This window comes from Vigna umbellata, chromosome 9 (assembly GCF_029865625.1).
Source record: "Vigna umbellata cultivar VRB3 chromosome 9, Vumbellata_1.0, whole genome shotgun sequence".
Classification (NCBI taxonomy): Eukaryota; Viridiplantae; Streptophyta; class Magnoliopsida; order Fabales; family Fabaceae; genus Vigna; species Vigna umbellata.
Window position 1 is genome coordinate 26,079,999 of NC_142173.1, and position 26,335 is coordinate 26,106,333.

A 26,335-nucleotide genomic window follows, 5' to 3' on the forward strand; every position below is an offset into this window, starting at 1 on the left:
ACCATAGAAGCCTTCCCTGCACTGTGAACATCATTCTGATCCGAACAGAATTGAGAACTGAACTGGTAAGTTCTCGTCTTTGCACCTTCGTCCATTTAGTTCATGCAAACCAAAATTCTGGTTGCATGCATGAGTTAGAAGTCTGATCTGTTTACGATTTTTGGTGTGTTAGATTAAGTTGAAGTGGTTGAGTGAATTTCTGATAGAAAGTCGTGAGAGGACGAGAGAAACTCTAAGCATTTTGGAAGTGCACTGCTAGATCAGGTAAGGGAAGCTTATAAGTTTAATTCATACTGCTTGATTTTTTGTGATATGAGTTGCATGTATGTAAAGTCTGATGTTGGAGCTGTTAGGAACGGTTACTGATATCTGATATGATTTCTGATGTTGGTTTAATCTGTCATGAACAAATACTGCTTGTATGTATTATATATGTTGTTTTTGATTTTGATTAAATGCATGTTGATCTGATCATGTATAAATGGAGTATGGTGATTGTATAGTTGGAATGATTCAAATGTTGAAATCTGTATGATGATGATGTTTAAGGTGAATTAAATCTGGAATGAAAGTTATAAAGTTATAAATTGGAAATCTGGAAAATTTTGCTAAGGTTGAGAAATCTGAAATTTCATTCTTTCCCACTGATAAATGACGTTCGTCCCTGTACGGTCTTAAACCGTTCGGCATTTCAGTAAAGTAACTTAGATTGGGATTCTTTCATTTGGAAGGAATTCTGCTCATGAACGAGCGTCCCAAATTGAATGTCTGAGCGTTCGTCTAGCTCAGCAATATTTAAATATTTAAATCTTTATGAATAAGTAACGCTCGGTCTTATACCGAGGCGTTCGTCCTAATTAGCGTTCGGCCTTATGTTGAACGTTCGTCTTTGATAGCGCTCGTCCTTATGTCGAGCGTTCATTTTCAATAAGCGCTCGGTCTTATCACGAGCGTCCGTTCTGAATCTCGCTAGGTCTCTTACCTCGCGTTCGTACTAAGTGAATATTCAATTGATAAAATAGCGTTCGTTCAAAGTATTTAAATATTCATTTTTCTTTGCGTTCGTTCCATTCCTGGAATTGGATTCATATGTAAATCTCTTGAAAAATAATTCTAAGTGTTCTTGACCCTCCTTTGTACATTAAATCTGGTTCAAGTTTCTATCATGATTATTTTCTAAGTACCAGTACACTTCAAGTCGAGTCGGTTCATTTAACAGAATCCACAGAAATTACGTTCGTTCTAAGTATTTTTCCTGAGTATCCAGTGAAGTTATTTGGACGTTCGTCCTGAGTGTTCAGTGGACTGTACGTTCGTTCTGTTATTCTCTTGCAGTTAAAGATGAAATTGATGTTACATCATATTGAATTATAGTGTGAACACTATATGGATTGAATCTATGATTATGGATATTGGATGAGCGTTCCAGGGAGGAACGTCTCTTATATGATTGAATATTGAATTGGTAAAGTATGACTGTGGTTAGTTAATGCTGGCTTGGTCCATCCTGATATTCCGTGATGCTCATCTTCACGTAGAAGGGGGTAGTCATGTGTGGGAATGGCAGGAGGTCTTTCGTATCCCTCACTTAGCAGGGGCGAAGGATTTACCTCAAGTGGAAGCTGATTAGGTATATCCCGGCTACTACACCACTTGGGTGCAAGGACGCCTATAACTACATGGTTCATACAGTCCGGACGGTCTGTCTTATATATCTTTCTATGTTAAATTACATGATTAAGTTACTTGATGTATGTGTGAATCGAATTACGAACTGTATGTGTGTTGTATTAATTAAACAGTATAAGCTTACCCTTGCGTTTTCCATTTGTGTTGTCTACTGTCCATGTGCTTTCGTCTTGTCAAAATGCAATGATCATCCGTTGTGGATGTGAGCAGATGGTGATGCATCCCTTGAAGTCATGCTGGAAGAAGAAAATTTGGAGGATGCAAATCTGGTGGAAGTTGAAGTTAAAGCCGAGCCTTAGAGCGCTCGTTAGTTTAGTACTGTATATATATATATTAGCTCATTTTGGGACGTTCGGTTATCATCTTGTAAAACCGTTCGTTATTAGTGCTCATTATTTTGAGCTGTAATTTGTAACTCTGAAACCTTAAGTTGTTCTGCTTTATTTTCTCTGCACTTGGATACGCTCGTTATTTGTACACCAGCCGTTAGGCTTTGAACCTTGGTTTCCTGTTAATATTAAGACTGTTTACTGTTCACTGTTAATTGTAATTAATTCTTAATTATGGTATTACTATATTTTGGGATGTTACATAATTAAATATAAATAATTTAAAAAAAGGTATTTAAAGCTAATATATTATTAATCCATGTTTTTTCATTAGAATAATTTGGTCCATTTTTAATTTGGATCAAATTTATTATTTGTATAAATGTTGTAGTAATATCTATATTAAAATTTAGCAATTAAAGTCATTATTAACAAAACATGGCTTAATAATGTAATACCTTAAAAAGTCATTTTTTAATAAAAATATACATATAACATTTATATACATAATAAATTTCGAAAACGTTTCTTTAACAACCTTTATTTGCCAACAATTTGACAATGCCACGTGGCGGTTGTTGATAATGCTAATTCTTATCATTATTTAAGCATAATTTTAGTAGCAAAATCAACTCTTTTTTAGCTTATTAATTGCTTAAATCCTCTCTTTTATTTAGTTTTAGTATTTATCTATATTTTGAGCTACATTATGTAAATAATACTCTAATCCCTTGTTTTTTGATCTATTTCGATGTTAGGAAGATCCTCCATTACATTGAAGAGCCTCGGTGATCCAGGAAGTCATTGATTAAAAAGTCATTTTTGCTTAAGCGAGAATAATTTAGCTTAAGCGAGAATTCGGGAAGTATATATACTCACGAGGCAGAAAGAAAAAGGGTCTTTGGTTCTTTGGAGGCGCGATTTCACGTTTGGAGCTCATGGAGGGCGCGAGGAGCTTGTGGGAACATCTCCTCCTCTTCCTTTGGGTCTCCTTCTTCTTCCATCTTCCATGTTTGTAAGCTTTAGGGTTCTCCTTGGAAATGGAGAACCATATTCATCTTGTTAGGGTTAGATGTAGCCTATGAACTCTTGTGTAATGAATGATTGTTTCGTATTTATAAATGCCTTTTCTATCTATTACTAGTATTCTTGTTTCCGATCTTAAAGCTTGCATGTAATGGGGACGTTCATGACTTGATTTTGGGGTTTCATTGAGCTAGGGATGTGATATGAAATCTTGAACTGAAACAAGAGTCCTTGTGGGTCATTGAGCCAGGGATGAGATATGATTCACATGTTGTCTTAGATCCTAGTTCTTAATGCGGGTTTGCTTGTTAGATTGTCCAAGGGATTGGAGTTTGATAAGGAAAACCTAGGCTCTTTCACCTAAGGGATTAGGGCTAGAGTGTTTTAGTGGATTGACTTTAGTAAATTGATAGAGAGGAGATGAAATTGGTTATACACAAGAGTGTATTGGTGAAAACTAACCTTAACAATGTCATTTCATACCATTTCTAGTCTTTTCCATTTCCAAGTGCCTTCAATACCAAAGTCCAACCTTGTAATTACTTGTGAATTTATCTTTTTGCACATATTCTTAAATGATGAGTTGTTCTTGAGTGTAGATGAGTTGTTAATCGCACAATTTTCTAGTATTACGAGTCTCTTGGGAAAACAATACCTGGTCTTACCATGGTTTATTACTTGAACGATTTGGTGCACTTGCCAAAGAAACTAACAGTTGTCGATTGGCTGAATTTGAAAAACAAATGTATATACAATTAATTAGGCGAGGGTATTATGGGAAGGAAAAAATATGAAATTTTGTTTCGCACTTTCCCTATTCTTCTTTCATTCGCAGTTTCGCTTTCTCATATCTCGCGTTCTCTCATTCTCTCATCTTTCTCGTTCTCTTATCTCTCTCGTTCTCTCATCTTTCTCGTTCTCTCATGTCTCTCGTGTTCAAACCCTAAAGCCTCACCTTTTACTAGATCGTTGATATTGTGCCTTCTCGCTATCTTGGACGTCCGTCTTGTGCAACATTGAAGTCGTCTTCGACGTCCCTGTCCAGCATTGGTATTGTGCCTTCTCGCTGTCGTGATGTTTTTTGGTAAGTAGAACTGTGAGAACCCTAATCATCTTCTCCAGCATTGGCGTTTTCGTGTTGCGCAAACCCTAATCATCTTCTCGACCATTGTTATTTTGTTTATCTTATAACTACAGGTCCAATGGCAGCCCAAAAAGGAAATGTAAGATGAAACAAAGGATATGATTTAAAGTTATAGGCTCATTTGGTTATGTGCAAAATCATGAGGGAGTGTGAGTTCCCAAAGAAAACGTCCCCAATGAACAGCTTGAAGGCGGACAATACGAGGATAATTAATAAGCCAGTTCTTCTACAACACTAAATGATGTCATCAACCGCATCGAACAACTGCAGACCTTTGTTGGTACAAGATTTGACGCCTTCGAAACGTGATTTGAAAACATGGACACGACCATGGGAACAAAATTTGACGCGCTGGAATCGCGAGTTGGGAACGTTGAGGAACAGCTATAACACTTGCGCAACGACTTTGATAACGAACCTGGTAGTTAGAATTGGTTGTTTATAGTTAATTACTTTCATTAGAAACATTCATGGATTATTGTGTTACTACTTCAATATTGTAATGTTTTTAATACTAAAGTGCTTTATGGATATTTAAAGTTTTCATCATCAATGTTTACATGAAGCTTTTGTGAATTATTTATGACAAATACTTAAATGAATATACCAAGTTAGATAACCTCGTGTGTAATGGACTTTTTAACAATAAAATCGAGTGAAAACCATTGGATTTATGTCAAAAAAATTAAAATTTTGACCATGGTCACCCACGTTACCACAGCTGGCTCTTGCAGTACAAGTTTCTGTACAAAAACCAGCTTTTGTTCGTGTAAATGTTTACCACATAGTTGTAAACAATTACAAGTGTGTTTTTTGGTGCACAAGTTTCAAGACTTCACCTAAGTTGCTCATCTCATAAACATTGTTCCTTTCCTTCATCATGGGGTGCCCAAACATGACTTCCCACACTCAACTCGCACTTAAACACCAAAATCAAGTAAAAACCAATGCACTTATGTAAGAGTTACAAATTTTGACAATGGTCTCCCAGATTACCACAACTAGCTCCTACAGTTAAAGTTTATGTACAAAACCATGATTTTGTTCGTGTAATCGTTTACCAACCAGTTGTAAACGATTACAAGTGTGTTTTTTGGTGCACAAGTTCCAAGACTTCACCTAAGTTGGTAGTATCACAAACATTGTTCCTTTCCTCCATCATGGGGTGCCCAAACATGACTTCCCACACTCAACTCACACTTAAACACCAAAATCAAGTGAAAACCACTGCACTTATGTAAGAAAGTTACAAATTTTGACAATGGTCACCCAACTTACCACAGTTGGCTCCTGCAGTTGAAGTTTCTGTAAAAAACCCAAATTTTTTTCGTGTAATTGTTTACCAACCAGTTGTAAACGATTACTGTAAGACCCTGAAAATTAGAAGAAAAAGTAAGTTTTGGGTCATTAGAATACTAAGAAACTCAAGATGTAACAAGTTGCAACAAAAGTACGAAGTATAATACAAAATACAATGTTATCGACTTTGACAAGGTTTAGTATTTCAATTATAATTTTTTTTATAAATTAGATATTGAGTTAATTCTTTCTCCATTAGAAAGTAGACTCGAATAGCTTCGATTTAAGTACTCATACGTGTAATTCCGACATCGGGAAGGGGTTCAACCAGACTGACAAAGTTGTCCGAGTGAGTGGACACGTTTTTGACGCGTTTTTGACTGTTTAAACGCGTTTTTGGCCAAATTTTTGGCTATTTAAGGACGTCCCAGGGGCTGGAATGGTTCCTAAGTTGAACCAGAGGCTAGAGTACGAAGGTTTTGGAGCATAGGGACTTTAGAGTTGTGATTTGAGTCGGGGGAACGTTCGCAAAGTTTTTTCGAAAGGCTAGCTAAGGAGAAAACCGTAAGGGGAGCTAACCTTGAGTCTTTTTGTTTCTGTATGATCTTAAATTTGGTATATGTTTAAGATTTTGATTCTCTTTATGATTTTAGAATGAAATTCTACTTCTGTTGTATCTTTTGAATTGATGTACAGTTTGAAATTGGGATATGCTTCTGTTTTGATGATTTTGAAGAGATATTGTTCGTATTCAGTATTTTGAATCGGTGGAAGTTTTTAGGTATACGTATAGATCGAAGATTTTGAATCTGTTTATGGATTTAAAAGGAGACTAGGTTTTTGATATGAAATTTTGGATTGTACTATTTATCCGCTGCCTTTTATTTATATGTTTAGTTTAGATGTTTATAAGCTTTGGATGAATATGGGTTGTTGATCGGAGAGTAGTTTTTGGACGTCTAGAAAGTCTGTATGATGAAAGGAATAGTCGGTATAGCCGAGAAGTGAATTTTTGTGATTTTGGAATAGTAGATTCGCTTGAGCGAATGAGCCAACTCGCTGGAGTGAGTTATGCGTGACAAATTTAGTGTTTTTGATGTTTTTGACGTTTTGGGAGTTCTGGATGTCCGTTTTGGACGTTCTTTAGGTCGATATGGGGGTTTTTGACCCTTCCGGAGCCATTGGTGAGGGTATTCAAGCTGTTTGAACTACTTAAGGATTCGAATTAATAAACCATAAAGAGTTATGTGTTAATAAGTGATGTTTCTGTAAGGATGTGAAATGTCTGAGTATGTAAGAGTTATTTTCTTGAGATATGACTAAAAATGATAATATGTTGACATGTGTATTTATGAATGGAAAGTGTGGAATAGAGTTCCAAGAAGGAACTCCTTGTTGATTTTGTGTCAAGTACCGTACGTATGAATATAGGAACTCCGATTTAGGGGTTCATTCTTATGCTCTCAATAGTCTCGATCTCACTTAGAGAGAAAGCTATGTGGTGGAGAGTGGGAAATCCTTACCGAAGATCTACAGTGAGGTGGACAGAGTAGGAAGGATGTAGCTTCAGTGGTTGTATTTGTAAGACCCATGAAAAAAAAAATATATATATATTTATAATAGTAACTTTTAGCATTTTATTAGTAATAATAATTTTAATGGATAGAAAAATGTAAATTTTTGGATATAAAATTATAGTAATTCTAGAGGGAGTGCTTCAAATTTTTGATAACTTATTTAGGATTTTTTTAAGAAAAGTGAATAGTGAATAGTAAATAGTAAATAGTAAATAGTAAATAGTAAATAGTAAATAGTAAATAGTGAATAGTGAATAGTTAAAAAAAAATATATTAAAATAAATTGTGGAAGAGAACACTCCACGTAGAATTAATCATTCAGAGATAAGAATGGTGAATAAAAAATAATTTTTGAATAGTAAAAATGAATAGTAAAAGTGAATAGTAAAAATGAATAGTAAAAATGAATAGTAAAATTTTTTGGCTATAAATAGCCAAGGGGGGGAGGCTGAAGAGGGGCACCAAAATTCTAGAGAAATTGTGAGAGAAGAGAGTTGGAGGAAATTCTAATTGAAGAGGGAAAATTCTGGAAGTTTCCGGAGAACGGTTTGAGAAGAGGAAACTAAGTCTGGAATAGAGGTAAGGGGAGCTAACTTTGAGTATTTCCTTTTGTATTATCTTGAGTCTGGAATATGCTATATTCTGCTTTTGTCTGATCTTAAATCTTGAATATGGAGTATTTTGTTTCTGTATGATCTTGAAATTTAAATAAGAGTATGCTTCTGTGATGATATCCAAGTGTGATAGTTGTAAAATGTGATGTTGATTATGTTATGCCATTTGTATGTTATTAGTTGTTTATTTTTTTGTATTTTGGAAGGATTAGAAATTGTCTAACCGGCTCTGCCAGATTCAATTTCTTGTTTCCCCAAACATTTTATTGCTTTCCTTATTTATTTTTATTGTATTTTGGAAGGATTAGAAGTTGTCTAACCGGCTCTGCCAGATTCAACTTCTTGTTTCCCCAAACTATTTATTGCTTTACTTATTTATTTTATTGCATTTTTGGAAGGATTAGAAGTTGTCTAACCGGCTCTGCCAGATTCAACTTCTTGTTTCCCCAGACATGTTATCGTTCTTGTTATTTAATTATATTGTATTTTTGGATGGATTAGAAGTTGTCTAACCGGCTCTGCCAGATTCAACTTCTTGTTTCCCCAAAAATTTCATTGTTTTATCTATTTTTTTTATTGCATCTTTCTGGAAGGATGAGAAGTTGTCTAACCGGCTCTGCCAGATTCAACTTCTTGATTCCCCTAAATTTTTATATTAATATTATTTTGATGGTAATGGGAGCTAATTATTTTTGTATGAATCTATTTTATAAAATATTTGCATATGAATGTTGAACTGGTGTGCTCTTGTGAAACTATTTTATGACTTTTATTATATTGGGTATGATAACTAAAACTGTGAAGTTGTACATGTTGTGATGTGATGAATTTAATCTGTTTTGAATGAGTTTGTTGGATGAAATTGATCTTGTTGGAAGGTCTGAAGTAAGGGTTCTGAAATAGCTTATATATGGATATTAAATAGATGTATAGATATTGTTTGAGGTTGCTATGAGAGGAAGTGAACACATTAAAATTTGGCATTTCAAATTTAGAGCATAAGAGAATATGGTAGATAATTTAAATAAATTAATTGTTAATTATTGAGGGCCTTTCTTTATTGGTGGGATAGAGGAACCTTAAAAACCTGAGTTGACACATCCCTGATCATAGAGCAGCCCTGGCCTGGTCCAGTCAGTTGTGACTAGTCATATGTGCTGGCGTCGAAGGTGAGTTTGATGCGTTCAGACATCTGGGCCCTCTCCGGTGACCAATTGGGGTAAAGAAAAATCTCTACTAGGATGAAAATAAAATAAAACAAGTTGATTGTAGATGCATAATATTATCATGGTAAAAATTTCATATATATTTTATTTATCATTACATTGAGCCCAAACTTTAATATGTAGTTCCTAAGATATGTTGATGTATTTTGGTTGATCCATGATCTTTGTTTGATGAAAATATGTTGAGTTATACTCGTTATGGGCAAAATGAGTTTATAATATGAAGCATGATATCTAGCAATATGTTTAATTTATTGATACCAAAACGGGTTATTATGAATTCATGATTAAAGAATGAACATGATTGAGTTAGGTGGATAAGAGGGTATGAATTGTTGGTTTTTATGAAATGTTGGAGTGGATATGAGAAATCATTACTTACGAAATGATGTTTACTACCGGGAGTAGTATGTTCGAGTTATACCATGAGAGTTTGGTATGAGCAAAGTAACACCTGAGGTTTATGAAAGCAGGCAGAAAGTGGTCTGACCATAAGGCTTTGACATAAACATATGATTCGTAAGTTTTATAGAAGCAGGCAGAGAGGGGTCTGACCATAAGGCTTCAGAAAGTAAGACATAGTATATAAGTGAGGCTTAAGGAAGCAGGTAGAGAGGGTCTGACCATAAGGCTTCATGAGTAAGCATGGTACACTTGTAAGATTTATGGAAATGAGAAAGATGATTTTGATAATGATGAATTAATGACATCGGAATAATGATATTTTATCAATTGCAGAAATACATGATTATAATATTTTTATTACAAGTTTAATGATTTTATGATATGGTTGGCTTACCCTTATTTGTTTGTACTATGATCATATAACTCATGTTATATGTGATTAGATAATGTTGCAGATGCGGTTGAAAAAGCTTAGAGATGAGAGAGATGCGGGGAAAAACTTTCAGGGATTTTTGTAAAAAGAATAAATTTGTATTGGGAAGATTATGTTGTGTAAAACTTATAAGTTGAAATTTCAATGGTGAAGACTATATTGTTTAAAGTTTGTAAGTTTGGTATTGTACTTTGGAGTAATTGAAATAAAGTTTGATTGTTTATATGAGATATCAAATTAATTTAGTCTCTACTATCAGTAATACCCTTTAAAATATGTGGGTGTTACATTATGGTATCAGAGCAATGGTTTTCGAAAGTATTTTGGGACTATGGGGAGTGAAATTATTATTCTTAGTAAAACTATTAATGGTTATGATGAAAATGACTATTGGAGGAAATTGATATCATATGCTAAATTGTATTGTTATCTTTTTGAAGAAATCGTTTAAACTCGACAAAGATGCAGCAACAACAAGTTGATCAAGTACCTCAAAATCATTCTAGCTTGAATGACTTCTTAAGGCATGATCCAACTAAATTTAATGGGGAGGCTACTCCTGATGAGGCTGACTCTTGGCTAAGGCAGAACGAGAAGATTTTTCGGGTAATAACTTGCTCAGAAGAACAAAAATTAACTTATGCATCATTTCTTTTGGTGGGTGAGGCTGAATATTGGTGGGAAAGTATGCAACAGTTGATGACGGTTCGTGGTGAGGCTGTGAATTGGGAGAACTTTAAGATAAGGTTCTTGGAAAAATATTTTCCAAACAGTGCAAAATTTGCAAGGGAGGCGGAGTTTCTGACCTTACAACAAAGAAGGTTATCAGTACAAGAGTACGTAGTAAAATTTAATTATCTCTCGAGGTTTTATACTCAGAATATCACAGAAGAATGGAGATGTCGAAAATTCGAGGGAGGACTAAGGCATGAACTGAAGAAGGTACTTATGCCATTGGAAATACAAGAGTTTCCAACATTGGTAGAGAAAGCCAGGATGATAGAATTGTTGGAGTTTGATCCAAGTAGAGTTTCCAGACTTGCAAAGGGAGAATCTTCAATGAAATTCAACAAGAAACCTTATGAAAAACCACAATTATCATATCGAGGAACAGTGAAGTGTTTTGAGTGTGGAGGGGCACATTTCAGACGTGACTGCCCTAAACTTATTGGGGAAAGAGTTGAAGGGAAGAGATGTTTCATCTGCAATGATCCGGGACACTTTGCTAATGTCTGTCCAAAGAAAAAGAAAGTGGGTGAACCACAACAACAAGATTCTGCTGAAGTAAAGCCCCGGGCAACAGGAAGAGTATTCGCAATGTCTGTAGAAGAGGCTACTAAGCCAGGTACATTAATCTTACACACCTGTATGTTGTTAGGAGAATCCGTATATGTTTTGTTTGACTCTGGAGCCACACACTCCTTTATATCCCTAGCATGTTTAGAAAGACTCGGATTATCGATGCATGATCTAGGGTGTGAATTAGTAGTTTCTACACCAGCATCGGGACCAGTTGCGACCAGTTCAGTCTGTGTCGGATGCCCGATCCAAATTGCAGGACGCAAGTTCAAAGTGAACTTGATCTGCTTACCCCTTCAAAATCTAGACATTATTTTGGGAATGGATTGGTTGACTGCCAATCACGTTCTTATTGACTGCGGGAAACAAAAGATAGAGTTTCTAAATTTGAACGATTTAGAACTAGGCTCAACTCGAGTCGTTGCGAAAGATATCAAAGATGGAGCTACCTGCTATGTGGTGTTAGCTCAGGAGAAAAGAGAGAATACTGAAGAACAAATCATCGGAATACCTGTGGTAGAAGAATATGTTGATGTTTTTCCAGAAGAAGTACCAGGTTTACCACCTAGTCGAGAGATCGATTTCACAATAGATCTAGTGCCCGGAGCTGGCCCGGTTTCTATGGCTCCATACAGAATGGCTCCTGCCGAACTAGCAGAGTTGAAAAAGCAAATCGAAGATCTGTTGGAGAAGAAGTTTATTCGTCCAAGTGTGTCTCCATGGGGAGCTCCTGTATTGCTGGTGAAGAAGAAGGATGGAAGTTCAAGGTTGTGCGTGGATTATCGACAGTTGAACAAGGTTACAATAAAGAACAAATATCCTTTGCCAAGAATCGATGATCTATTAGATCAGTTGAGGGGAGCAGAGGTGTTTTCGAAAATTGATCTCAGATCTGGGTACCATCAGATTCTTGTCAAGACGGAAGATGTACAAAAGACGGCTTTCAGATCTCGCTACGGACACTTTGAGTACGTAGTAATGCCGTTTGGCGTGACGAATGCTCCAGCGATTTTTATGGACTACATGAACAGGATATTTCGGTCATGTTTAGATAAGTTCGTGGTAGTATTTATAGACGATATTCTTATCTATTCAGAGAATAAGGAAAAGCATGCAGAACACTTGAGGATGGCATTGGAAATTTTGAGAAAACATCAATTGTATGGGAAACTGTCAAAGTGTGAGTTCTGGATAGAGAAAGTAAATTTTTTGGGTCATGTGATTTCTGCTCAAGGAATCTCAGTGGATCCAGCAAAAGTGGAAGCTGTGCTAAAGTGGGAGAGGCCGAAAACTGTAACTGAAGTACGAAGTTTTGTAGGATTAGCCGGTTATTACCGACGTTTTGTCGAAGGGTTTTCCAAGATTGTAGGCCCTCTAACTCAGTTAACTCGTAAAGATCAACCATTCCTGTGGACTGACAAGTGCGAAGCCAGTTTTGAAGATATGAAGCAACGGCTAACGTCAGCACCAGTATTAATCATTCCAGACTCCAACAAATCTTTTGAGGTGTACTGTGATGCGTCATATCAAGGTTTGGGGTGCGTCCTAATGCAAGGAAGGAGACCTGTAGCTTATGCATCTAGGCAGCTAAAGGCGCATGAGAAGAACTACCCAACGCATGACATAGAACTTGCAGCAGTAGTATTTGCATTAAAGACATGGAGACACTACCTCTATGGGGCAAGTTTCCAAGTTTTTAGTGACCATAAGAGTCTAAAGTATTTGTTCGATCAAAAGGAGCTGAACATGCGACAAAGAAGATGGATGGAATATATGAAGGACTATGACTTCGAGCTTTTATATCACCCAGGAAAAGCCAATGTGGTGGCAGATGCATTGAGTAGGAGACAAGCTCAGATAACAACACTGATGGTGAAGGAATTAGAACTGTTAGAAAAGTTACGTGATATGAACTTGGGGTTGCAGTTAACCCGAGATCATATATGGTGTGGTCATTTAGTAATCACTAGTGACTTCTTAGAACAAGTGAAGGTTGAGCAGTCAATGGATCAAGAGTTGCAGCAAAAGATCAGGTTGTTGGACACCGATCAAGCCAAGGAGTTCGTTCTAAGTAAAGATGGCATTCTTCGATTTAAGAACAGAGTGTGTATACCTGCAAAGAGTGAATTGAAACATTTAATTTTGGATGAAGGCCATAAAAGTCGTCTTAGCATACATCCAGGTATGACTAAGATGTATAAGGACCTGAAAGAGTCATTTTGGTGGAATGGAATGAAGAGGGATGTGGCCGAGTTTGTAGCAGCCTGCTTGGTGTGTCAAAAGGCAAAAGTGGAGCATCAAAAACCGGGAGGGATGTTACGACAGTTAGACATTCCTCAATGGAAGTGGGATAGTATCTCGATGGACTTTGTAACACATTTACCAAAATCATCAAAAGGTCACGATTCTATCTGGGTTATCGTTGATAGACTAACCAAGAGCGCTCACTTTTTGCCCATTAATCAACATATGTCACTAGAAAAGCTGACGGAGTTATACATCGGGGAAGTAGTGAGGTTGCATGGCATACCTACAAGCATTGTGTCAGACAGAGATCCAAGGTTTACTTCAAGGTTTTGGCAGACGCTACAGAAGGCTCTGGGAACACAGTTGAGGATGAGTTCGGCTTATCACCCTCAGACTGATGGTCAAACAGAAAGGACTATTCAGTCTTTGGAGGATTTGCTAAGAACTTGTGTATTAGATCATCTTGGAAGTTGGAATGAGATACTACCATTAGTAGAATTTACTTACAACAACAGTTATCATTCCAGTATTGGTATGCCACCATATGAAGCTTTATATGGAAGAAGATGTAGAACCCCGTTGTGTTGGTTTCAAGATGGGGAAGCACTGACAGTGGGACCCGAGCTATTACAGCGAACCACAGAAAAAATAAAATTAATCCAAGATCGGATGAAAGCAACTCAAAGTAGACAAAAGTCATATGCCGACAAAAGAAGAAGACCGTTAGAATTTGAAGAAGGAGATCACGTATTCTTACGAGTAACACCAACTACAGGAGTCGGGAGAGCTATCAAGATGAGGAAACTGACACCAAAATTTCTCGGACCGTATCAAATTCTCAAAAAGATTGGGCCAGTGGCTTATGAGATAGCATTACCACCTCGATTGGCAAAATTGCATAACGTTTTTCATGTATCCCAACTGAGGAAGTATATTCCAGATCCAAAGCATGTGTTAGAAGTTGATGAAATCCAGGTCAAGGAAAATTTAACAATGGACATTGGACCAGTGCGTATACTAGATGTTCAAATGAAAAAGCTAAGAGGAAAGGATATTCGCACGGTAAAGGTACTTTGGGATGAAGACACACAGGAAATGACTTGGGAACTGGAAGAATTTATGATAAAGGAATATCCATATCTCTTTTGTAAGTAGTCTTTTGTTAAAAAGTCTTTTGTTAAATAGATAATTTTCGAGGGCGAAAATAATTGTTGTTGGGGAGAATGTAAGACCCATGAAAAAAAAAATATATATATATTTATAATAGTAACTTTTAGCATTTTATTAGTAATAATAATTTTAATGGATAGAAAAATGTAAATTTTTGGATATAAAATTATAGTAATTCTAGAGGGAGTGCTTCAAATTTTTGATAACTTATTTAGGATTTTTTTAAGAAAAGTGAATAGTGAATAGTAAATAGTAAATAGTAAATAGTAAATAGTAAATAGTAAATAGTAAATAGTGAATAGTGAATAGTTAAAAAAAAATATATTAAAATAAATTGTGGAAGAGAACACTCCACGTAGAATTAATCATTCAGAGATAAGAATGGTGAATAAAAAATAATTTTTGAATAGTAAAAATGAATAGTAAAAGTGAATAGTAAAAATGAATAGTAAAAATGAATAGTAAAATTTTTTGGCTATAAATAGCCAAGGGGGGGAGGCTGAAGAGGGGCACCAAAATTCTAGAGAAATTGTGAGAGAAGAGAGTTGGAGGAAATTCTAATTGAAGAGGGAAAATTCTGGAAGTTTCCGGAGAACGGTTTGAGAAGAGGAAACTAAGTCTGGAATAGAGGTAAGGGGAGCTAACTTTGAGTATTTCCTTTTGTATTATCTTGAGTCTGGAATATGCTATATTCTGCTTTTGTCTGATCTTAAATCTTGAATATGGAGTATTTTGTTTCTGTATGATCTTGAAATTTAAATAAGAGTATGCTTCTGTGATGATATCCAAGTGTGATAGTTGTAAAATGTGATGTTGATTATGTTATGCCATTTGTATGTTATTAGTTGTTTATTTTTTTGTATTTTGGAAGGATTAGAAATTGTCTAACCGGCTCTGCCAGATTCAATTTCTTGTTTCCCCAAACATTTTATTGCTTTCCTTATTTATTTTTATTGTATTTTGGAAGGATTAGAAGTTGTCTAACCGGCTCTGCCAGATTCAACTTCTTGTTTCCCCAAACTATTTATTGCTTTACTTATTTATTTTATTGCATTTTTGGAAGGATTAGAAGTTGTCTAACCGGCTCTGCCAGATTCAACTTCTTGTTTCCCCAGACATGTTATCGTTCTTGTTATTTAATTATATTGTATTTTTGGATGGATTAGAAGTTGTCTAACCGGCTCTGCCAGATTCAACTTCTTGTTTCCCCAAAAATTTCATTGTTTTATCTATTTTTTTTATTGCATCTTTCTGGAAGGATGAGAAGTTGTCTAACCGGCTCTGCCAGATTCAACTTCTTGATTCCCCTAAATTTTTATATTAATATTATTTTGATGGTAATGGGAGCTAATTATTTTTGTATGAATCTATTTTATAAAATATTTGCATATGAATGTTGAACTGGTGTGCTCTTGTGAAACTATTTTATGACTTTTATTATATTGGGTATGATAACTAAAACTGTGAAGTTGTACATGTTGTGATGTGATGAATTTAATCTGTTTTGAATGAGTTTGTTGGATGAAATTGATCTTGTTGGAAGGTCTGAAGTAAGGGTTCTGAAATAGCTTATATATGGATATTAAATAGATGTATAGATATTGTTTGAGGTTGCTATGAGAGGAAGTGAACACATTAAAATTTGGCATTTCAAATTTAGAGCATAAGAGAATATGGTAGATAATTTAAATAAATTAATTGTTAATTATTGAGGGCCTTTCTTTATTGGTGGGATAGAGGAACCTTAAAAACCTGAGTTGACACATCCCTGATCATAGAGCAGCCCTGGCCTGGTCCAGTCAGTTGTGACTAGTCATATGTGCTGGCGTCGAAGGTGAGTTTGATGCGTTCAGACATCTGGGCCCTCTCCGGTGACCAATTGGGGTAAAGAAAAATCTCTACTAGGATGAAAATAAAATAAAACAAGTTGATTGTAGATGCATAATATTATCATGGTAAAAATTTCATATATATTTTATTTATCATTACATTGAGCCCAAACTTTAATATGTAGTTCCTAAGATATGTTGATGTATTTTGGTTGATCCATGATCTTTGTTTGATGAAAATATGTTGAGTTATACTCGTTATGGGCAAAATGAGTTTATAATATGAAGCATGATATCTAGCAATATGTTTAATTTATTGATACCAAAACGGGTTATTATGAATTCATGATTAAAGAATGAACATGATTGAGTTAGGTGGATAAGAGGGTATGAATTGTTGGTTTTTATGAAATGTTGGAGTGGATATGAGAAATCATTACTTACGAAATGATGTTTACTACCGGGAGTAGTATGTTCGAGTTATACCATGAGAGTTTGGTATGAGCAAAGTAACACCTGAGGTTTATGAAAGCAGGCAGAAAGTGGTCTGACCATAAGGCTTTGACATAAACATATGATTCGTAAGTTTTATAGAAGCAGGCAGAGAGGGGTCTGACCATAAGGCTTCAGAAAGTAAGACATAGTATATAAGTGAGGCTTAAGGAAGCAGGTAGAGAGGGTCTGACCATAAGGCTTCATGAGTAAGCATGGTACACTTGTAAGATTTATGGAAATGAGAAAGATGATTTTGATAATGATGAATTAATGACATCGGAATAATGATATTTTATCAATTGCAGAAATACATGATTATAATATTTTTATTACAAGTTTAATGATTTTATGATATGGTTGGCTTACCCTTATTTGTTTGTACTATGATCATATAACTCATGTTATATGTGATTAGATAATGTTGCAGATGCGGTTGAAAAAGCTTAGAGATGAGAGAGATGCGGGGAAAAACTTTCAGGGATTTTTGTAAAAAGAATAAATTTGTATTGGGAAGATTATGTTGTGTAAAACTTATAAGTTGAAATTTCAATGGTGAAGACTATATTGTTTAAAGTTTGTAAGTTTGGTATTGTACTTTGGAGTAATTGAAATAAAGTTTGATTGTTTATATGAGATATCAAATTAATTTAGTCTCTACTATCAGTAATACCCTTTAAAATATGTGGGTGTTACAGTATTCATATCCGAAGATCCAGTTTGGGGGACAAAGTAGGATAGAATACTTGAGCTAGCAAGTAAGTGCATCCATATCCGAAGATCCAGTTTGGGGGGACAGAGTAGGAAGGATGTAGCTTCAGGGGTTGTATTCATATCCGAAGATCCAATTTGGGGGACAGAGTAGGATAGAATACTTGAGCTAGTGAATAAGTGCATCCATATCCGAAGATCCAGTTTGGGGGACAGAGTAGGAAGGATGTAGCTGAGTAAAGTACCACTGTAAGTGTAGAACTAGCTAAGAGTTCAATATTCATACGATTATCAGGATGAGTGAGTCTACGATGATTATGGTATGTTTATTGTATTATTGAGTAATTTACCTTGTAAGTTGGAAATTTGGTTATTAATTTAATTTACCATAACATTTTATGTTGCATTAGCTCACCCTTGCTTTGTCTGTTGCGTGGTTGTTATTTTGTGTTATGTATTTTGTCTGGCGATGATCATCCGGTGGATGGGAGCAGAAGTTGGTGATATGTCGGTGGAGCAAGCTTTAGACGGAGGATCGACGAAAACTTAGTTATAAGAATGAGACTTATATTTTTAGTCTCTGTTTTAAGCGTGAATTGTATTTGGTTTGAAATTTGAGTGAGGGTTTGTATAATAACGAGGAAAACTGTTATTCCTCCTTCTATCAACTGTTTTATTGTATCACTGATGTAAGAACTCTATTATAGTTTAATGCTATAATAATTGGGATGTTACAACTACAAGTGTGTTTTTTGGTGAACAAGTTTCAGGACTTCACCTAAGTTGGTAGTATCACAAACGTTGTTCCTTTCTTCCATCATGGGGTGCCCAAACATGACTTTCCACACTCAACTGACACTTAAACACCAAAATCAAGTGAAAATCACTGCACTTATGTAAGAAAGTTACAAATTTTGACAATGGTCACCCAGGTTACCACAGTTGGCTCCTACAGTTGAAGTTTATATACAAAACCCATATTTTTTTCGTGTAACCGTTTATCAACTTATTGTAAACGATTACAATTGTGTTTTTTGGTGCATAAGTTTTAGGACTCAACCTAAGTTGGTAGTATCACAAACATTGTTCCTTTCCTCCATCATGGGGTGTCCAAACATGACTTCCCACACTCAACTCACACTTAAACACCAAAAGTGAAAACCACTGCATTTATGTAAGAAAGTTACAAATTTTGACAATGGTCGCCCAGGTTACCACAGCTGGCTCCTGCAGTTGAAGTTTCTGTACAAAACCCATATTTTTTTCATGTAATCATTTACCAACCAGTTGTAAGCGATTACAAGTGTGTTTTTTGGTGCACAAGTTTCAGGACTTCACCTAAGTTGCTCATCTCATAAACATTGTTCCTTTCCTCCATCATGGGGTGCCCAAACATCACTTTCCAGCCTATACTCACACTTAAACACCAAAATCAAGTTTAAACCATTGGACTTATGCAAGAAAGTTATAAATTTTGTCCATGGTCACCCAGGTTACCACATCTGGCTCCTGCAGTACAAGTTTCTGTACATAACCTAGATTTTACTCGTGTAATCGTTTACAAGCCACTTGTAAGTGATTACCACTGTGTTTTTTGCAACAGAACCTTCACCACTTGTGCTAAGTTCATCATCTCACAAACATTGTTTCATTCCTCCATCACAAACATGACTACTCTATCAAATTGGCCAATTTATTCATTAACATTCCAAACAAAACCTCATTTCACAATGACAACAACGAAGGGAATAACATTTCAATTAACATTAACAATATTTAATGGAAGCAAAGATGCATCTTTTATAACATTGAACAAAATAGGTTACATTACACTAATTGTTCATCTATGTACAATGTGTATGACTTTCTTTTAACAAATCAATACAAATATCACTCGTTTTTTATTCTAAGCACTCCTTTTTCAGTGTACGGAGTCCTAAGCGCTCTGCTCTTGTAACGCCTTCATGATTCGACCCTCACATATGTCTTCATTGGAGATTGGTTGGCGTACATGCCACCCGGGGAAACAAAGCCACTGTTCATGGAGGGTTCTGCACGAGGTGGACTCTGTCCACCAGCAATGAAGAAAATGGAGGGAGAACACATTTACCTTGCTCGAAGGACCATGGTCACCCATTTTGCAAAATACCCTGAACAAAGAAGACGACGTTGAGCAAACCTTGCAGAGATAACGAAAATGGAGGGGGGGGGGGAGAAAACAAAGAGGGAGAACAAAAAATCAAGAGAGAGAACGAGGGGATTAAGAGAGAACATTGATTTCAGATGAAACATGGTAAGGGGTATATTTGGAATCCCAAATTTCTAAAACCCTACTCAATTTCGACGTCACTTTTTAAAAATAAAAGTAAATTAAAAACGAACCAATGGGCTGGTGACACCTGGCGTTGTCAAAATGGTGTTAAAAACTCGTTAAAATAGAAGGGTCCAATAAATTTTGTCTCAAAGAGAGACAATATTGTCAAAATTTGAAACTAAATTGAATTAAAGAGACATATATAAAGACTAAATTGAAATCAAGACAATGACATTTGGTATTGACACTAACACATGACAATACTCTATTATGTGGCACTAGTGCCACATGTCATACTAAGAACGTGGCAACAAAATCTTTTACAAAGAAATAATTAAAAAACCACATAATGACATGTGACATGTCGTTAATATCGTTAATAACTTTTTTTAAAAGATTTAATTAAGACACTTTTTTAAAAGTTAGGACACAATTGAAACTTTTTTAAAAATTGAGGACCATTTGAATAATTAAGTCATATCCTTAAATAGAAAAAGATAGATACAATATAAAAAATTATCTAAACTTCCCTTAGTTTCTAGTTCCAAAAGATGAAGATATTTGTTTGATAATTTAGATTTAGTATAATCAAATATGTGTTGATTTAGAGATGCAAGGATTATCTCAAGAGCTACATAAAAAACCATCCATAGTCTTTGAGGGAGAACAACTTAGACTATAATTTCTATTTTCTCTTTTTGTAATTCTTCCTTTTGTTTCATACATAGAAGGATAAACATTCTTGGTTGATTCTCTAGTGGTTTTGTAGTAAATTTTGAAGTTTTGTGTTCTACATGTTCAATTATCTAATTTTGTGACAATGTTTGCTAATATAATTTATTCCTTTTAAATTTTGATTTCTTCTCTTATGACCATTTTTTAAAAATTTATTCATTTATTTATTTTAGAATTCTTGTTAGTTTGTTTAATTCTAACAATTTCTTAGTTTGCTTAATTAAAGAAGTAAATTTATATAAATATTAAAAGTATACACTTGGAACATTTGAGATGCTTAATAAAATAATCAAGATTGTGCTATATTGTGTATTCTTTTTGAATTGTAATTTTTGTTCTTGAAGTTGTCTTTGAACGCTTGTTGAGAGGCTTTATTTAGATTTTTTTGTCAGTTTACTTAATTATGATAATTTCTCATTTGCTTAATTTAAAGGGTAAAAGAGTATAAATATTAAAGGTAGACACTTGGAATGTGAGAGATAATCACTTTATTGACGTTTGTTTGATTAATTTGATTTTGTTTGGAACTTAGGTGAATGATAATAATTTGATATCTAATGAAGAATTAACTGCAAATAAACTGAAAATCAATAAATTTCTTTTATATTTATCTCCAGTTTTTTAAATATTGTATATATGATTGTTAGAAGTTTAACATCGAGATAAGACCAATTTATAATATATAAGTGGGTGTAAACCTCACCTTATAAGTTGGTTTTATGGGGTTCAATTAGGTTTAAAGTCAACTTCTTAACAATGTATCAAAGCTATGGTTACATAGGTGTGTTGGAAGTCCCAAATCTACTAGAAATAAGGTCAATTTATAATATATAAGTGAGTGTAAACCTCACCTTACAAGCCAGTTTTGTAGGATTGAGTTAGACTTAAAGTCCACTTCTTAAGGATTTTGGGTTGACTAACCATATCTTCTATAAATTGTTTTGGGTAACAAACAACCCAATTTCAAGCATTAGACAACTAGTGTAGTGCACTAGACAACACTATTAGTCTTAGATGGTTACCCTATTGAAAATTAAAGTGTGTATTTAAGTCTGAAATTGAGTAAAATGAGAAAATAGAACATCATATAATGGTAATGACCCATTAACCAATTATCTTATGATTTTGAATGTGGTGTCAATTCTTTACGTGAAAAATTGGATATTGACAAGACGTTTTCATATGCATTTTAAATACCAATATTTTTTTTTACGAAATTAAAAATAGTCCTACAAAAACTATTAAAATTGCATGTCAAAATTTTTTGTATCAAATATTGCATGTGAAAGAAATCATTTTATTACCAAATCATTTTTTTATGAACTTATTTTTTTATGATGTAAAAAAATAAAACTTAATAAATCATTTAAAAAATCAATTAATTTTTTTTATAATTTGAAAGACTTAATAAATCATTAAAATTTCATAAATATTAAATTAAAAATTTCGAAAGTCATGTTTAAGCCTTTATAATTGATTGGAAAGTCTTTAAAATTTAATAAATATTGAACTAAAATTTTCAAAAGCCATGTAAAAAAATTTTGTATAAAAGATTCAAAAACTAATAATATCAAATTAATTAAAAAATTTTATAATTTGAAAGAATTAATAAATCATTAAAATTTAATGAATATTGAAATAAAAATTTCGAAAGCTATAATGCATTTAAAAAATCCACTAATCCATTGATTTCATTATTATTTTCATCAGTGTGACAATATATATATAAAATTATAATTGAAATCAATAATAAGAATGATAAATTATATAAATAAAGTTTAACAAAATTACCAGACGTCGAAATCCGAATTCGACAAAACAATGATCGGATGTTGATCGAGAAGAGGTTTTGATTGATAAAAGGAATAATCTATTTCAACCAATATGTCCTTAGACACGATTATATATAACATAGAAATCACACTCAAAAATGATGAACAATTAGCTAGAACAACTGTTACCTGTAACAAAACTAATTGTAAAAGAAGAAAAATCAGCTACATTAAAATTACCTTCTGGGGAGGTCTTTTTAATATAATGTCACCGGATTTTGAAATCCAATTTTTCCTTTATATATGTTTTGTGTATGTTTATAATGTATTTTTTTTTAATACTTCAAGTGTATTGTATATGTTTTGTTTGTTTTAGGATATTGAAATACTTCCTAAAATAAAAGAGTACAACACTTGCTATTCCATTTTGATAAATATAAGAGTAAGTAACAAGATTATATTAATTAACAATCAAAGGGTTACTCCCTACACCACTTCACATTGCTCATTGTATGACCACATTTTTTAAAAATTCTAAAATTATCCTTTATATTTTAAAATATCCTACACCCCCACATTTTTTCTTCAACAGATGTCAATATCCGTTGAAGAAAAAATACTTCAACAGATATGTCACATTTCTTAACGGATGTCCCTACATCCGTTCAAGTTTTTTTTTTGTTTATTAATTTAATATTTTTATATAATTAGTTAAACGGATGTGGCCACATCTGTTAAAGTTTTTTTTATTAGTTTATTACTTTTTTGGTGGTAGAGGGAGCAACACTCTAACATCATTAGTTTTAGTCTCCACGCCCATTAATCATCCATGCTTCTTTTACATAAGTGTATAAAACAACATGTTAAAATAATTGATTTGCATAAGGACAAGGGAATTCTATACTTCCCTTTCTCAAATAATCTCTAAAAAATGGCCAAAGGCAAATTATCAAATAAATACTACAAAAAATCTCACCCACTCCATTTCCATTATGTGTTGGCATTAGTGGTTGCAATCTCAATACCTTGATCAACATTATCGTCAATTGCAGCAACAACATCGTAGTGCCTGGCAAGAAAATTAAGGACTCATCAAAGTTGAACCTACCAGCATCCTTATCATCTCTAACATCATCTGAAAGAGGTACACATCTTTCTTTGTTACGTCAAATATTGTGTCAGATATTCTTAACAACTTCAGTAGGATGCAGACAAATGCACAAAAACCAGCATTCATGCGTGTTATTCTCGACATCCTCTCATTGTTCCACCATGCTCTGTATGACAGTCCTGCTGATAAATATTCTGATATAGTATATATCTTGTAAATTACAAAAAATGCAATGGAAATACATATTCCTTGGTCCTGCATTAAGCAAAATACAAAATCAACATTTATTATATATTGAAAAAAATACAAACAATATTTTATTCATCAATGGATTTGGAAATTAATAGACTAAAAATCTGGTTGACCTGTACATCTCATTCCATATTGGCATCTCTATGAGTAAACTTTTGTTCTACACTACAAAGTCACATAATCTTTAAAAATTGTATTAACATTATTTTGAAAAAGCTCACCATGGGTAAGAAATTGGAATTGGTGATGATGCAATATGAAAGAAGACATGCAGAGCACAGTTCAAACAGTGGCTTTTGACCCCAGTAGTTGATAATGCACATATATGCTAAGCATTGCCTCAAAGTAAGTTTATGGAAAATGGTGCCAAAAATAGGACAGTGCTTGCTAAAGAAGATCTCAAGCAATTCTGTTTGTACACCTCCTGGAGCAGGCAATTAGGTTTGGTATACACAATTCTGATATGGGTGTTTCATCCTATTTCTCCAACATTTCATCCCTCGTTCCACTTTTAACTTTTTAACATTTCATGCACCTCTTATTTTTTTTAAAACTTTTATTTTTAATTTTAATAAATAACTTTTCAGTTTTTTCTCTTCTTATTAAAAACAATCTTCACCACTTTAATAATAATTTGATTTAATTTAAAATTTAAATATTATTTAATATAAATTTATATTTTAATAATTACTAAAATATGATTTATATTATAATAATAGTTATATTAAAATCATAAAAAATAAAATAATAAAAAATAATAATAAATTTGATTTAATATAATCAAATATATTAAATTATAATAAAGTATTAAAATAAATTAAGCAATTATTAAATTTTAAATAAAAATAAAAATTTTAAAAAACTTATTTATCAGATATTAAAATTCATCAAATATGCTAATACTTTTACTTTTTATTTAAAATTTAATAAATATTGAATTTAAAAAAAATTATAATATTATTTATTATATTTTTATATTTTGATAATTATTAAAATATGATTTATATTTTTATAGTAATTTTATTAAGAAAATAAAAAATAATAACTAAAATAAGAATAATAATAATAAAAATAAAAATAATATTTAAAATCACATTTAATATATTTAAATACATTAAATTATATTAAATATTAAATTAAATTGAATAATTATTAAAGTTTAAAAAAAATAAAATTTTGAAAAATTTGTTAATCAGATATATATCCAATAAGAATATCCATATCCGATAAGTAACTATATTTAAAATTTTACTTTTTATATAAATTTTAATAATTATTTAATTTAATTTAATATTTTAATATAATTTAATATATTTAAATATTTTATTTAATATAATTTTATTTGTTATTTGATAAGTAATTGTTTTAAAATTTTTTTATTTATTTAAATTTTAATAATTATTTAATTTAATTTAATATTTTAATATAATTCTATATATTTAAATATATTAAATATTTTATTTAATATAATTTTTTTATTGTTACTATTTTTATTTTTATTATTTTATTTTTATATTTTTAATATAACTATTATTATAACATAAATCATATTTTAATAATTATTAAAATATAAAAGTATTAAATAATATTTAAATTTTAAATTTAATTATTATTAAGGTGGTGCATAATTTTTAAATAAAATATAAAAAGGTATTTATTAAAATTAAAAATAAATTTTTTTAAAAAGTTAAAATGCATGATAACGTTGAGATGTTAAAAGATTAAAAATAAAATTTTTAGAAGTAGACTTTGAGACTTTTAGAAGTAGACTTTGATTAAAAATAATGTTTAACTAATTTCATAAAAATGATTGATAAAAATTATTAAAACCATTTTCATCCTAAAATTAATTAAAATGTAAATTTAAAGTTTAATTCAATCTTACTTACTTATAGGTAAATTTTGCATCTACTTGTTATAAATTATCTTATTTCTAATCGAAATAAATTTTCAAGCAAAATTTTTAAAAAATTTATCTATACATTTTCTTTTTTATATTATTGCACCAGCTTTGAAATGTTGTGACTGTTTTGGCTTTTTCTCTCTCGATATGTATATCAAATGTGGCAATCCATCTGCAAGACATTCCTTGTTCTCCCATATAACCTTACAAATTCAGAATATTGTGTGTAATGTTTTGTTAAAATGTATTTTCTTACTCGTATAAAGAAGATGGTTTGATAAAAACAAGTAAACAACTGTTTTCTGCACATTTCATGTATGAACTTCAAAAACAAAATTAAAACAGTAAGCAATTTCTCAAATAAACGGGCCATAGATTCTCACAGTTGAATCAAATGTTTCTACTATATATTTTTCTTTTTGCTTTTATCATAAACAAAAACAGAAATAAAACTTAAAACATCACTACAAGCAATATGTACTAATGGAATACTAATGAGGTTTGTCCTCTCAATGTTTGAGAAAATCTCAAATTCTCCATGACATGGTTTTGACTTTTGGAGCTCGTCTAATTCTATTTTCTGGCTAAGATTATCATACATATTCTGCAAACATATATACAACGAAACAACAACCATTTTGAAGATTATCCTGTGGAGTAAAATCTAGAGGCTAAGCACACATGAGTTCATGATTTGAGTTTGCGAATTCAGTAATTAGCATCTAGTTAGAAAAATTTGTTGGTGACAATATAATACA

The 26,335-nt window shown here is 32.7% G+C and overlaps 1 protein-coding gene, 1 long non-coding RNA gene and 1 pseudogene across 2 annotated transcripts; 2 read left to right on the forward strand and 1 right to left on the reverse strand.

Moving 5' to 3' along the window:
* Positions 1 to 220: 220 nt before the first annotated feature.
* LOC148193078 (uncharacterized) lies at positions 221 to 2,226 on the forward strand. Its single transcript, XR_015782363.1, has 2 exons — positions 221 to 264; positions 1,900 to 2,226. It is a non-coding gene; the product is annotated as an uncharacterized LOC148193078 (long non-coding RNA).
* Positions 2,227 to 5,952: 3,726 nt separating this feature from the next.
* LOC148193079 (uncharacterized) lies at positions 5,953 to 17,534 on the forward strand. Its single transcript, XM_088099352.1, has 6 exons — positions 5,953 to 6,051; positions 10,183 to 12,221; positions 12,393 to 12,572; positions 12,873 to 13,144; positions 14,264 to 14,356; positions 17,478 to 17,534. The coding sequence occupies exons 2-6, from the start codon at positions 10,205 to 10,207 to the stop codon at positions 17,532 to 17,534; spliced, it is 2,619 nt and encodes an 872-aa protein (XP_087955478.1). The 5' UTR covers positions 5,953 to 6,051; positions 10,183 to 10,204.
* Positions 17,535 to 19,452: 1,918 nt separating this feature from the next.
* On the reverse strand, positions 19,453 to 25,582 carry LOC148193080 (cellulose synthase-like protein H2; annotated as a pseudogene).
* Between the last annotated feature and the right edge of the window lie 753 nt (positions 25,583 to 26,335).